General features: G+C 41.9%; 1 protein-coding gene across 1 annotated transcript in view; it reads right to left on the bottom strand.

The window, feature by feature from the left end:
* Positions 1–6,575, bottom strand: part of LOC129863615 (collagen alpha-1(I) chain-like) — a 35,517-nt gene extending 28,942 nt beyond the window's left edge. Inside the window, exons 1-5 of the mRNA XM_055935729.1 lie at positions 6,356–6,575; positions 4,497–4,700; positions 3,739–3,770; positions 2,873–2,908; positions 1,722–1,817 (exon numbers count right to left, since the gene is read on the bottom strand). Coding sequence (XP_055791704.1) covers positions 1,722–1,817; positions 2,873–2,908; positions 3,739–3,770; positions 4,497–4,700; positions 6,356–6,437 — 450 coding nt within the window. The 5' untranslated portion in view covers positions 6,438–6,575. The remainder of the gene's footprint in view (positions 1–1,721; positions 1,818–2,872; positions 2,909–3,738; positions 3,771–4,496; positions 4,701–6,355) is intronic.
* Positions 6,576–16,037: the final 9,462 nt, after the last annotated feature.

The raw sequence follows: 16,037 nt of genomic DNA, 5'->3' as shown, positions 1-16,037 counted from the left end.
ACTCCAACCCTGTTCCTAGAGAGTTACCATCCTGTAGGTTTTCACTCCAACCCTGTTCCTAGAGAGTTACCATCCTGTAGGTTTTCACTTCAACCCTGTTCCTAGAGAGCTACCATCCTGTAGGTTCTCACTCCAACCCTGTTCCTGGAGAGATACCATCCTGTAGGTTCTCTGTTCTTGGAGAGCTACCATCCTGTAGGTTTTCACTCCAACCCTGTTCCTAGAGAGTTACCGTCCTGTAGGTTTTCACTCCAACCCTGTTCCTAGAGAGCTACCATCCTGTAGGTTTTCACTTCAACCCTGTTCCTAGAGAGCTACCATCCTGTAGGGTTTCACTCCAACTCTAATCTAGCACACCTGATTCTAATAATTAGCTGGTTGATAAGATGAATCAGGTTGGTTTCAACAGGGGTTGGAGCGAAAACCTACAGGAGGGTAGCTCTCCAGGAACAGGGTTGGAGTGAAAACCTACAGGAGGGTAGCTCACCAAAAACAAGCTTGGAGAGCCATCCTCTACTCTAACTCTTCTCCTCCATAACCCTGCCTTAGATCAGAGAACCAGGGAGCTGTCCACTCACCACTGATGCTGAAGGGAGCGGGGCGCTACTGTAAACTCACCACTGGTGCTGAAGGGAGCAGGGAGCTACTGTAAACTCACCACGGGTGCTGAAGGGAGCAGGGCGCTACTGTAAACTCACCACTGGTGTTGAAGGGAGCAGGGAGCTACTGTTAATTCACCACTGGTGCTGAAGGGAGCAGGGAGCTACTGTAAACTCACCACTGGTGCTGAAGGGAGCAGGGAGCTACTGTAAACTCACCACTGGTGCTGAAGGGAGCAGGGCGCTACTATAAACTCACCACTGGTGCTGAAGGGAGCAGGGAGCTACTGTAAACTCACCACTGGTGCTGAAGGGAGCAAGGAGCTACTGTAAACTCACCACTGGCGCTGAAGGGAGCAGGGCGCTACTGTAAACTCACCACTGGCGCTGAAGGGAGCAGGGAGCTACTGTAAACTCACAACTGGTGCTGAAGGGAGCAGGGAGCTACTGTAAACTCACCACTGGTGCTGAAGGGAGCAGGGAGCTACTGTAAACTCACCACTGGCGCTGAAGGGAGCAGGGCGCTACTGTAAACTCACCACTGGTGCTGAAGGGAGCAGGGAGCTACTGTAAACTCACCACTGGTGCTGAAGGGAGCAGGGAGCTACTGTAAACTCACCACTGGCGCTGAAGGGAGCAGGGAGCTACTGTAAACTCACCACGGGTGCTGAAGGGAGCAGGGAGCTACTGTAAACTCACCACTGGCGCTGAAGGGAGCAGGGAGCTACTGTAAACTCACCACTGGTGCTGAAGGGAGCAGGGAGCTACTGTAAACTCACCACTGGCGCTGAAGGGAGCAGGGAGCTACTGTAAACTCACCACTGGTGCTGAAGGGAGCAGGGAGCTACTGTAAACTCACCACTGGCGCTGAAGGGAGCAGGGAGCTACTGTAAACTCACCACTGGCGCTGAAGGGAGCAGGGAGCTACTGTAATCTCACCACGGGTGCTGAAGGGAGCAGGGAGCTACTGTAAACTCACTGCTCTCTAACTCAGATATCTGTTGATATTTCCTCTCAGGTAAAAACCATGGATGTAAATAACTCTGGTACAAGACTGGTAGTAACTGGACAATATCCACAGGAAATAGTCAGTGGATATTGTCTTGTCATGAGGTTACTTACTCCACCGCCAAGGCCAGGAGGTCCAGGGGGGCCTGGGGGGCCGGGAAGGCCAGGCTGGCCGTCCATGCCGTCGTTACCGGGAACACCCTCAGGACCCTGAAGAGATGGACAGACAGATACACAGACAGCTAGTCAGTAACAGAGACAGATATATTGACAGACAGCTACTCAGTAACAGCTCAGCCTTCAACAACCCAAGGCTGAGTTACTTAGATAAATACAGTTCTGTGTGCGTGCACTGCATTAGACAAATTCAGGCCTATCTTCTAATGCACTTCGTAAAATAAATTATATTTTAATTGGTAAAGACCTAAAAGTGTTGGTTGAAGTGATGAACTAGCTGTGAATAGAAATTCTGGCATTGTTGATTTTTTTCTTTAAAGTGTTTAAAATCATTCACACCAGTTGGTATGCAAGTGCTGATGGAGCCACTCAAAGAGTAGAGGCTGCAGTATGGGCTGCAAACCTACATTGAACAATGATCCATACATTTGACCTGTGTTGCAAAGGTCAACGTTCAAACAAAGGTCAATAGGTCAATATGTTTAATATTTGAAAAATCTGTATCTGTCAATAGAAACTAATGTCAACCTTTACTTTTAAATACGGGTGTAAGTTAAACAGTTACAATAACATTGTACTGTAAAAACTCGACTGCAAATTAGCTTTGCTGTGTTTAATAGGTGTGTTCAATAGGTGTGTTCCATGGGTATGTTCTATAGGTGTGTTCATTAGGTGTGTTCAATAGGTGTATTCCATAGGTATGTTCTATAGGTGTGTTCAATAGGTGTGTAAACTCAGAACCTAATTTCACTGTGTAGTTAATCCATTTGATTCTGTACTGAACAGAAACAGCAGATAAGCCACAGACTGTCTCCTGCTCCTCCCCTTCCAAAATGTCCACCTGTGTTTACAATCCTTTACAGTTCAAATCCCAACCTCCACTTCAAGCACCACTTCTGCAAAGCCATGATTCGTCAGAAGAATCAATGACACTAATCCACAGTACCAGAACATGTTTTGCCTTAGCCTCTCATGGAACATCTAAACCATAGGACATGTAGCAAGCTATACAATTTAATTACAGAAAAAAAACAACTTCAAGTTGAACTTAAGTCAAACTTATTTCTTAAGTTGAACTTGAAACTTACATCATCACCCTTGGGGCCAACTCCTCCCTCTGGTCCCTATGAGAAAACAACAAGAGGAAGAGAATCAGCTGTACTACAGTGCTCCTTTCACTGCACTCCAATGAGAGAGGTGTAGTCCTACTGAGGCACCAATGAGAGAGGTGTAGTCCTACTGAGGCACCAATGAGAGAGGTGTAGTCCTACTGAGGCACCAATGAGAGAGGTGTAGTCCTACTGAGGCACCAATGAAAGAGGTTTAGGCATACTGAGGCACCAATGAAAGAGGTTTAGGCATACTGAGGCATTTCAATGAGAGAGGTGTAGTTCTACTGAAGCACCAATGAGAGAAGTGTAGGCCTACTGCGGCACCAATGAGAGAAGTGTAGGCCTACTGCGGCACCAATGAGAGAGGTGTAGTCCTACTGAGGTAGCAGTATACTTAGCACAAATAAAGGCATTGAACGTTTGTTTGGTGGAAGGTCAAATGGTAAGCCTAGAGCACATTCGAAAGGTATCACAGTTTGAATGAACTGAAATGAATAGAATACACCACACATTTCAACAAATATTACCCATAATGAACATATTGGGCTCATTTATGATGCCTGTAAGCAGGCCAGAACTGTCATTATTCAATAATATGATAACAGTCATGCACCAATGGAGGCTGCAGAGGGAAGGATGGTTCATTATAATGGCTGGAATGGAACTAATGGAATGGCATCAAACCATGTGTTCTATATATTTGATACCATTCCACTGATTCCCACCAGCCATTACCACTAAGCCCGTCCTCCCCAATTAAGGTGCAACCAACCTCCTGTGTCATGCACTAATACATTTTCACCGACATAAATCAATCTTGGGAGTAAAATGTGCATAAATACCTCTGTCTCAGGCACTACTGGCCCCTGGGGACCTATGAAATCAATTGAGAGGAAAATATAATATTATTATTACCCCTTATAAACTCATATCAAACATGAACTGTGTAGTAGTACTATCCTGTAAAACAATGTTTCTCAATGTACAATAACACTGTGTTGATAATGAATGCATGATGGCTGGACCCCATACAGCAATGCGAAGGCATCACAGGCTTAATGCTGATAAGGCCTATACATGAGGAGATGTGAGTGTAAAATGAATCTGCACATCCACATCTCCAGCATTGAACATGGTTAATCCATTCATTAAGGTGGAGGGAAAAGAAAAGCATTAGTAATATCCAACTGCATGATTTGCTTCTCATCAATAAGGTATCCACAGTCCATTCTAAGTAATGGCCAGCCCAGTCTGGGCAGTGGAGCCTAAGGGCTGCTCGGTTCCTTTCGGGTTTGTCCCCGTCTGTCTGTAACTGTAAACACTGCAGCCAACTGGTGCCACTAGGCGGCGCCAGAACACTACCACAAAGCACAGGTGGGCGGCAGGTAGCCTAGTTGTTAGAGCGTTGGGCCAGTAACCGAAAGGTTGCTAGATCGAATCCCCTAGCTGACAAGGTAAAAATCTGTCATTCTGCCTCTGAACAAGGCAGTTAACCCACTGTTCCTAGGCCGTCATTGTAAATAAGAATTTGTTCTTACCTGACTTGACTAGTTAAAGAAAGGTTAAATAAATTAATATAAGGTCATCAAAAGTAGGCTACCCTCTGTCTCGGAGTCATCGGGGCAGATAGGACAGCATTCGCCGTCGGGGATGATAGGGTCGGCGCAGTCGGTTGTGTCCTCACAAATCACTTCGTCGCACATAACGGTTCCGCTGTCGCAGACGCAGATCTGGCAGGGTTCAGGTTTCCACACATCCTTATCGTTGTACTGTTGGCCGTCCAACGAGCAGCTGCCGAATCCACCTGGGAAGATGGAGTTTTGGAGACGCAATGTAAGTCACATGGCAAATAAATAAACCAGAAGTGACAAATCAGAAGTGACATAATTTAAACAGAAGGCCTCCTACTTCTAACGTGTAGGCTAAACCCAAACCTCTTTGAATAAAAATGTGACAATGCAGAAAAAACTAGAAAAGAGCAAACCAGTCATGACTATGAAACTGAAGTCCTGCCATAGGTACTGTAGACCTAATGTAGGATCCTAGGAGGCCACTCTCAATGAATCGACATAGGTCTAAGATTGGCAAGGCCTAGACTTACCAAGATCCCAAAAGCTCAAGGCCCAACTTGAGAATCCTTTAGATATTTATTAGATGTAGGCCTATTTAGAGAATTTTTAAGAAAAAGTAGCCTACAGAGACCCTACTACTCCCTACTACAGGCATAAATTAACTGAATGTTCTATTGTGTTGCACTGGTTGTTGCCTTTGCAGTAGACCAGCATTGGCCAAAGGCCATGGGGGTGTCTAATGGGAGTTGTAAGGTGGTCGGTGAAAATGGGGGAGCCGCCCCCTCGAAAACATAAAATGTTTCCAAATGCAATGAAATGCTTTGTGGCATGCATCATTACCAAAGCCTATGTTTGAACTTTGAACTACAAGCAATGTTTTAGCTAGTATCAGACAGGCCTAGGCCTATAACCAACATCTGACAAGCCTAGGCCTATAGCCAACATCAGACAGGCCTGTAGGCTCTCTAATTGGGGTTCCGGTGGGTCCCTATACTTGTAATTGTTAATATCTACCACATAGTGGCGCTCCCAGCCTGCACAATGACAATATCTACAGAGGCACATGCCCCTCCCTATATCCAATCTGATCAATTGATGTCCAGACAATTCCATTGAAGACGTCATAGTTAAACTATTTTCACTTAATTTGACTCCCTGGATTAAAGTAATTCTTAAACAAGCAATAGAAACTTCTTATTGCAAATTCCATTTTGGTTTGTTAAATAGGTTACAAACTTCCATTTATACTAGTAGGCCAATGGGGAATAAGGCGTGGCTTTCCTATTGTTTAATCTTTCAGGAGCTTTTTCCAGTCCAGGCATAATTCGTTGTTGCGTTGTTCATAATATAATTCCTAGATTTTGGTGATAGGCCTCAGATGCAAAAAACTTTTGTTCTGAGCTTTTTTTCAGAAAAATATGTCCTTACTGCTTATTTTTATTTAATTTACATCAGCGATATATCTTTTTTCAAGTGGTTTGTAAATGTTTAGTTCATTCCAATTCCATCTGAACATCTTGTCATCATTGCGCATCCAAGCTTTTGCAGCAGCTAGAATTTCCCTTGCCCGAGGACATGGAATAGCGCGTGAACAGCGATGGCAGGGGCGCGCTAAACCTGTGTCTGCACGCCAAGGGAACGCTCAGCCATGGAAGCAGAACAATATCAAATCCTTGTTCAATGCATCGAGCTTCGGAGCTCCAAAAGCAATGGTATAGCCCCTTTGATGATGTTTGCTGACAATTTAACGCCATGTTTCCCACAGGGTAGGTAAGCATCATTTGTAACATCCCAAACACAAAAGAAAGGTGCGCAGCATCCTTTTACCGCTATCCAATTCTTCCTGCGAGCGTCCCTGTCCCATAATCTCATATAAAGTAATACTTACTATCGTCCTCTCCTTGACCTCTCGCCAATAGTACTGTTGCGCTCAGCAACAGCGCTAACCGAATATCCACAAAGCTGAACATGTCTAAATATTAGACATGTAGACTCTTTGAGGCAAGGGGAATCCTGGTTTTACTCCTCAGACTTCAACCATAAAACGTAGTGTCCGGTTCTTTGTTACTCCAATCCAGACCCTGACAGAACCTCCCTACTGCCTAAACAAATGAGTAAACTGGGCTTTTATATGCCAAACTTTTGGGGAGGTCCTGGGAGCAGAAGATAACTTGTACATGTTCAAGTGAAAGGAGTCCCTCCTTCACAGTTCGGGGGGAAGGGTGTCATTTAAACATGTAAAACAAGTTCACATTTAGGTATAAACGTGGACATTCAAACACCGGGGCTGTCATCTTCCGACTCCATGGATATTTTTTGCTTATTCAAACGAACTATTTTCAATTCTACTTAAATCTTGATAGTAGCCTATTCAACTTGAGGCAACTTGTCAAGAACGTTTTTAAATCAACATTTTGGAACATGCAATCAAGTATTTCATTATTTCAATTGCGTTGTAAGCTAAGTATTTTATTTTATGTGGAATAGTAACAGCTGGGTTTAGGTTGTGCAATTTCAGATGATGTTGTTGCATGTGGATTTTTTTCCAGCAGACACCTTTGTGTCATGGAATATCAGAGTGCAAGGATCTGAATAATTATCTGACCGTGACAGATCATGAAAACTGCTTCAGAAATTAAGCTTTGATTGACGTTTACGCACAGTTTTACACACATATGTTAACTGTTTACACATAGAGATGCTACTTAAGGCTGGCCAAGGGAGCCTACAGTTGATACATGTCTTATGGGGTCTCATGTCTTTTTATTGATTGATAGCAATGATAGCCATAATGTTTACATTATTGGATCCTACAGATGGATGCTATCACAGTAGTTCGGAAATGAATCACTCTTGACAATAATTGGAAACGTGGCATGGAGATGCCCACTTATGAATGAAGATCACATAACATTGTGCTAAGATAGTCTTGATGTAATGAGCTTCGAACAGATATGTGCCATGAGTTTATAGTTGTTGAGATGATTTTAAAATGCATTTATTACTTGTATAGGCTACACTCTCATTCAAGTTTTTTACTTGACTTCAACATCCAAACAAAACTTCAATTAAAATGGTATACCTACAATGTGCATCCAACATTCTGTTTTATTTATTTTCTTCATTATGATTTTGTTTCACTCATCACAGTGTTTGGTTGACACACATTTCATAAAGACAATTGAAGGGTGCATACAATCCAGCACAATTATCACTTCTGGGATTGAATGCATTGTAATTACATGACATGCATAATGCAGCTTCTCAAAATCTGGGTTGCCACTCCCATGTGTACGATGATGCTTGAGAAGAAGAAGAGAGGAAATTGTGGCAGTATTACAAAAGACTCTCATTGCACTCTCGGTGAGAGGACACGTTGCAGCTTCTATTAACGTAGCCATATCTGACATCCTTCCTTCTCTAATTAGCTTTTTCTTCTACTGTATGCCACGGAGGCACTCAGCCTAGAAACATGTATTTGACTTTCTAATTACAATGAATGAAATAATCAGAAGGAACAATTACACGTTTTGCAGCATTACTATTTCAACTTTTAATATGTTAATTACAGTATCTTCAGCATCACTAAGAGAGGAAGTCACATGTATATTTCGAATGACCAACTGTTTAAAAACAGAAGAGGACTCAATGACTTAGGACACTGAAATATTTTTCCTTAAAAATGAATATACACACTCTCATACTGGACATCACAAATAAGAATCAACACTTCTAAACATCTTCTGAAATGTGTTGAGCTGTGCTATTGCTTAAATTATGTCACCTATCTTTCATTAACTAGGCTTATTTGTTGTTCAGTATCTGCAATATATATATACATATATAGTGGGTGTTATATATACAGTACTAGTCAAAAGTTTGGACATACCTACTCATTGAAGGGTTTTTCAATATTGTACTATTTTCTACATTGGAGAATATTATTGAAGACGTCAACACTATGAAATTACACACATGGAATCATGTAGTAACAAAAAAAGTTTAAACAAATCAAAATATATTTTATATTTGAGATTCTTCAAAGTAGCCACCCTCTGCCTTGATGACAGCTTTGCACACTCTTGGCATTCTCTCCACCAGCTTCATGAGGTAGTCACCTGGAATGCATTTCAATTAAGAATTGAATTGATTAATTTAGGAAAAGCATTCCTCATGAAGCTGGTTGAGAGAATGCCAAGAGTGTGCAAAGCTGTCATTAAGGCAAAGGGTGGCTACTTTGAAGAAGCAATTTCATAGTGTTGATGTCTTCACTATTATTCTACCATCTAGAAAATATAAAATATTAAGAAAATCCCTTGAATGAGTAGGTGTGTCCAAACTTTATATATACAGTTGAAGTCGGAAGTTTACATATGCCTTAGCCAAATACATTTAAACTCAGTTTTTCACAATTCCTGACATTTAATCCTAGTAAAAATTGCCTGTCGTAGGTCAGTTAGGATCACCACTTTATTTTAAGAATGTGAATTGTCAGAATACTGGTAGAGAGGATTATTTATTTCAGCTTTTATTTCTTTCATCACATTCCCAGTGGGTCAGAAGATTACATGCACTCACATAGTATTTGGTAGCATTAAATTGTTTAACTTGGGTCAAACGTTTTGGGTAGCCTTCCACAAGCTTCCCACAATAAGTTGGGTGAATTTTGGCCCATTCCTCAAGACATAGCTTGTGTAAGTGAGTCAGGTTTGTAGGCCTCCATGCTCGCACACACTTTTTCAGTTCTGCCCAAAAATCTTCGATGGGATTGAGGTCAGGGCTTTATGTTGGCCACTCCAATACCTTGACATTGTTGTCCTGAAGCCCTTTTGCCACAACTTTGGAAGTATGCTTGGGGTCATTGTCCATTTGGAAGACCCATTTGCGACCAAGCTTTAACTTCCTAACTGATGTCTTGAGATGTTGCTTCAATATATCCACATAATTTCCCTTCGTCATGATGCCATCTATTTTGTGAAGTGCAAAGCACCCCTACATCATGATGCTGCCACCCCAATGCTTCACGGTTGGGATGGTGTTCTTCGGCTTGCAAGCCTCCTCCTTATTCCTCCAAACATAACGATGGTCATTATGACCAAATAGTTATATTTTTGATTCATCAGACCAGAGGACATTTCTCCAAAAAGTACGATCTTTGTACCCATGTGCAGTTGCAAACCGTAGTCTGGCTTTTTTATAGCGGTTTTGGAGCAGTGGCTTCTTCCTTGCTGAGCGGTCTTTCAGGTTATGTCGATATAGGACTTATTTTACTGTGGCTATAGATACTTTTGTACCTGTTTCTTCCAGCATCTTCACAAGGTCCTTTGCTGTTGTTCTGGGATTGATTTGCACTTTTCACACCAAAGAGCATTCATCTCTAGGAGACAGAACGAGTCTCCTTCCTGAGCGGTATGAAGGCTGTGTGGTCCCATGGTGTTTGTACTTGCGTACTATTGTTTGTACAGATGAAGGTGGTACCTTCAGGCATTTGGAAATTGCTCCCAAAGATGAACCAGACTCGTGGAGATCTTGGCTGATTTCTTTTGATTTTCCCATGATGTCAAGTAAAGAGGCACTGAGTTTGAAGGTAGGCCTAGAAATACATCCACAGGTACACCTCCAATTGACTCAAATTATGTCTATCAGAAGCTTCTAAAGCCATGACATCATTTTCTGGAATTTTCCAAGCTGTTTAAAGGCACAGTCAATTTAGTGTATGTAAACTTCTGACCCACTGGAATTGTGATACAGTGAATTATAAGTGAAATAATCTGTCTGTAAACAATTGTCGGAAAAATGACTTGTGTCATGCACAAAGTAGATGTCCTAACTCACATGCCAAAACTATAGTTTGTTAACAAGAAATTTGAGGAGTGGTTGAAAAACGAGTTTTAATGACTCCAACCTAAGTGTATGTAAACTTCCGACTTCTACTGTATATATATATATATATATATACGTTACTCCCTGATTCTAAAATTGATTAAATTAAAAAACTTCTCAGCATCCTACACACAATTCCTCATAACGATAAAGCGAAAACAGGTTTTTAGAAATGTTTGCAAATGTATTAAAAATAACAAACAGAAATACCTTATTTACAAATGTAAGTATTCAGACGCTTTGCTATGAGCCTCATCATCCTTGAGATGTTTCTATAACTTGATTGGAGTCCACCTATGATAAATTCAATTGATTGGATATGATTTGGAAAGGCACACACCTGTCAATACAAGGTCCCACAGTTAACAGTGCATTTTCTGGAGAAACTACACAAATACAGGTGAGCCAAGCTTGTAGCGTCATACCCAAGAAGACTTGAGGCTGTAAACGCTTCCAAACATGTTTTAACAAAGTACTCCGTAAAGGGTCTGAATACTTACATAAATGTGATATTTCAGTTTTAAATTTTTTATAAATCAGCAAAAATGTATAAAATCCTGTTTTTGCTTTGTCATTATGGGGTATTGTGTGTGGATTGATGAGGGAAAAAAACATTTAACATTTAATATGATGAGTGTTTTATATATATATCTATACAATGGTAGTTATATATATATATATGCTGGGTGTTGTTTATATATATATAATGGTTGTTATATATATCTATATGCTGAGTGTTATATATATCAATATAATGGTTGTTATTTATCTCTATATTTTGCTGGGTGTTATATATATATATAATGGTTGTTAAATCTATATGCTGAGTGTTATATATATATATATATATGCTGAGTGTTATATATATATATCAATACAATGGTTGATATATATATATATATATATATGCTGAGTGTTATATATATCAATATAATGGTAGTTATATATATATGCTGAATGTTATATATATCAATATAATAGTTGTTATATATATATATATGCTGAGTGTTATATATATCAATATAATGGTAGTTATATATATATGCTGGGTGTTATATATATTTACAGTACATGCTGCTGGGTGTTATATATATATCTATATGCTGGGTGTTATAAAGAGTACCAGTCAAAAGTTTGGACAAACCTACTCGTTGAAAGGTTTTCCTTTATTTGTACTATTTTCACAGTGTAGAATAATAGTGAAGACATCAACACCAAAAAATAACACATAATGAATCATGTAGTAACCAAAAAAGTGTTATTATATTAAAATATATTTAACATTTTAGATTCTTCAAAGCAGCCACCCTTTGCCTTGATGAAAGCTTTCCACACTCTTGGCATTCTCTCAACCAGCTTCACCTGGAATGCTTTTCAAACAATCTTGGAGGAGTTCCCATATATGCTGAGCACTTGTTGGCTGCTTTTCCTTCACTCTGCGGTCCAACTCATCCCAAAACATCTCAATTTGGTTGAGGTCGAATGATTGTGGAGGCCAGGTCATCTGATGCAGCGTTCCATCACTCTCCTTCTTTTAAAAATAGCATTACACGGCCTGGAGTTGTGTTGGGTCATCGTCCTGTTGAAAAACAAATGTTAGTCCCACTAATTGCAAACCAGTTGGGTTGGCGTATCGCTGTAGAATTATGTGGTAGCCATGCTGGTTAAGTGTGCCTTGAATTCTAAATAAATCACAGACAGTGTCACCAGCAAAGCACCCCCACATCATCACAACTCCTCCTCCATGCTTCATGGTGGGAACCACACATGTGGAGATCATCCGTTCACCTATTCTGCCTCTCACAAAGACACAGCGGTTAGAGCCAAAAATCTCAAATTTGGACTCATCAGACCAAAGGACAGATTTCCACCGGTCTAATGTCTATTGCTCAGTCAGAACCGTCCAAAGTAGTGATGCTAGTCGGGAGGGCGGGTGCGGGCAGCGAATGGTTGAAAAGCATGCATTTAGTTTTACTAGTGTTTAAGAGCAGTTGGAGGCCACGGAAGTAGTGTTGTATGGCATTGAAGCTCGTTTGGAGGTTTGTTAACACAGTGTCCAAAGAAGGGCAAGAAGTATACAGAATGGTGTCATCTGTGTAGAGGTGAATCAGGGAATCACCCACAGTAAGAGCGACATCGCTGATAGATACAGAGAAAAGAGTCAGCCCGAGAATTGAACCCTGTGGTACCCCCATAGAGGCTGCCAGAGGTCCGGACAACAGACCCTCCGATTTGACACAATGAACTCTATCTGAGAAGTAGTTGGTGAACCAGGGGAGGCAGTCATTTGAAAAACCAAGGCTGTTTAGTCTGCCGATAAGAATACGATGATTGACAGAGTCGGAAGCCTTGGCCAGGTCAATGAAGACGGCTGCACAGTACTGTCTTTTATCGATGGCGGTTATGATATCGATATTTAGTACCTTGAGCGTGGCTGAGGTGCACCCGTGACCAGCTCCGAAACCAGATTGCACAGGGAGAAGGTACAGTGGGATTCGAAATGGTCGGTGATCTGTTTATTAACTAACTTAACTTGGAAGACACTTTAAACTTTAGGTCACCGGTAACTTTGTATGCTAAACGTGGAATTTTTGGGCCTTCCTCTGACACCGCCTAGTATATAGGTCGTCGATGACAGGAAGTCTGACCCCAATAATGTAATGGGAGGTACGCTCTATCCTCTGTTGCGCCTTACAGTCAGATGCCGAGCAGTTGCCATACCAGGCGGTGATGCAACTGGTCAGGATGCTCTCGATGGTGCAGCTGTAGAACTTTTTGAGGATCTGGGGACCCATGTCAATTCTATTCAGTCTCCTGTGGGCGAAAAGGTGTTCTCGTGCACTCTTCATGGCTATCTTGGTGTGTTTGGACCATGATAGTTCATTGGTGATGTGTTCATTGCTCACATTGAGGGAGAGGTTGTTGTCCTGGCACTACACTGCCAGGTCTCTGACCTCCTCCCTATAGGCTGTCTCATCGTTGTGGGTGATCAGACCTACCACTGTTGTGTCGTCAGCAAACTTAATGATCATGTTGGAGTCGTGCTTGGGTACATTGAGTACAGGAGGGGACTAAGCACACACCCCTAAGTGTCCTGAGTGTTGAGGATCAGCATGGCAGATATGTTGATACCTACCCTTACCACCTGGGGGCGCCCCATCAAGAAGTCCAGGATCCAGTTGCAGAGGGAGGTGTTTAGTCCCAGGATCTTTAGCTTAGTGATGAGCTTTGTAGGCACTATGGTGTTGTACGCTGAGCTGTAGTTATTGAACAGCATTCTCACATAGGTGTTCCTTTTGTCTAGGTGGGACAGGGCAGTGTGAAGTGCGATTGAGATTGTGTCACCTGTGGATCTGTAGGGGCGGCATGCGAATTGGAGTGGGAATAGGTTTTCCGGGATGATGGTGTTGATGTGAGCCATGACCAGCCTTTCAAAGCACTTCATGGCTACCGACGTGAGTGCTACAGGGCGGTAATCATTTAGGCAGGTTACCTTCGCTTTTTTGGGCACAGGGACTGTAGTGGTCTGCTTGAAACATGTAGTTATTACAGACTCGGACAAGAAGAGGTTGAAAATGTCAGGGATGACACTTGCCAGTTGGTCCGCACATGCTTTGAGTACACGTGCTGGTAATCCGTCTGGCCCGAGGCTTTGTGAATGTTGACATGTCTAAAGGTCTTGTTTACATCGGCTACGGAGAGCGTGATCACACAGTCGTGCGGAGCAGCTGGTGCTCTCATGCATGCTTCAGTGTTGCTTGTCTCGAAGCGAGCATTAAAGGACTTTTTTGCTCGTCTGGTAGGCCTCGCATCACTGGGCAGCTCACGGCTAGGTTTCGCTTTGTAGTTAGTAATAGTTTGCAATCCCTGCCACATCTGATGAGCGTCAGAGCCGGTGTAGTAGGATTCAATCTCAGTCCTATATTAAAGCTTTGCATGTTTGATGGTTTGTCTGAGGGCATAGCCAGATTTTTTATAAGCATCCGGATTGGTGTCCCGCTCATTGAAAGCGGCAGCTCTAGCCTTTAGCTCGGCGAGGGAGAGCTTTGTATGCGTCTCTGTGTTTGGAGTAAAGGTGGTCTAGAGTTTTCTTTCCTCTGGTTGCACATATGACATGTTGGTAGAAATTATGTAAAATGAACATAAGTTTTCCTGCATTAAAGTCCTCAGCCACTAGGAGCGCCATTCTGGATGAGCATTTTCTTGTTTGCTTATGGCCATATGCAGCTCGTTGAGTGCAGTCATAGTGCCAGAATTGGTTTGTGGTGGTAAATAGACGGCTGCGAATAATGTAGTTGAGAACTCTCTTGTTGGATAGCGTGGTCTGCAGCTTATCGTACGGTACTCTACCTCAGGCGAGCAATACCTCAATACCTACTGTCACATGCAGTCTTTAAATACCTCAGTGTCTGGGAAGGGCTTGGTGTGTTTGGGTTTTTGGGATCAAATTGAGTGAGAGTATCCCATACCCTCTGTTAAAGAAAAGGGCAAAAAGGATACCTGTTGTTAGCTTTATATTTAAATTTGAATACATGTATACATGAAAGTATCCAGATAATATCAAGCGTTCTATAACAATGCATATGGAGATATATGGATTCCTCTCTTTGACATTCTGAAGCTGAACTGTAGCCTATAATATTCAAGGAGACAAACAAATTGACTTTGCTATTTTGTCCCTATTAATTGGGCTTTTCACTTTCTGAAAAGAGAAGATATTTGTTTAAACCCAGGCAGCTTTTAGGGAAGCACTTCTGTTTTAGGGTTATGCAATGGATGAGTAACCAGCAGTTGAAGCTTACATTTTTCTTTGCCAGTAGAGCGTCTGTCTGGGTGGAAAGGTAACTTTTGAAAGTACCATGCTTAGATTTATAAGGATGCCTAAGATTGAATTGTTTGCAAACAGTGTTGCAAACAAGACACTGGTTTGACGTTGGAGAAATATGGTACGAATGCCTCTTTCTCTGTCCATGTCACGAATACTACCGAAGGTGACTCCCCTTCCCGTTCGGGTGGTGCTCGGCGCTCGGCGTCGCCGGTCTACTAGCTGCCACCGATCTCTTTTTCCTTTTCGTTTATTTTTGTCTAATTGTTTTCACCTGTTTCTTGTTGGGGTTTTGGGAGGTGTACTATTTAGGTTAGTTTCGCCCGCTAGTGTTTGTGCGGGCTTATTTTGTGTGTTCATGTTACGTCGGGAGTGGATTATTTGATTGTGGGTTTTTCGCTGTCCAGCTTATTTTATACAGTGGTCTGTGGGTTGTGTTTGCGCCTGTGTTTTGGCGTCACCCTTTTTGTACCTGTTCCTGTTTTCGCTGTGGACATTAAAGCGGTTTGTTCCCGTAAAACTTTTGCTCTCTCTGCGCCTGACTCTACACCCATCATTCACCTGACGTTACAGTCCATTCTTGGCTGAATCTTCTATTTTCATTATCCTCCTTTCTTTGGAGACTTTTTCAGGCCAACATTTTCTTTTGATTACAAGATGTTTTTCCCCAATCAACGCACACAAGAAAAACAAAAACAAAAAAAATATAATAGACATTGGTGATTTTATCAATGTACGCATATTAGGCTATGTTATTGACATTGAACTGATTATATAGCCTACTAACGAGATGTGTTAAAAATTGTGTTTAATTTGCAGTGTAGGCCTATGAATTGGGCTGCTATTATGTTCTGTTCCTCCA

This window comes from Salvelinus fontinalis, chromosome 1 (genome assembly GCF_029448725.1).
Source record: "Salvelinus fontinalis isolate EN_2023a chromosome 1, ASM2944872v1, whole genome shotgun sequence".
Taxonomy (NCBI): Eukaryota; Metazoa; Chordata; class Actinopteri; order Salmoniformes; family Salmonidae; genus Salvelinus; species Salvelinus fontinalis.
This window is presented reverse-complemented; position numbering and strand designations above follow the sequence as displayed.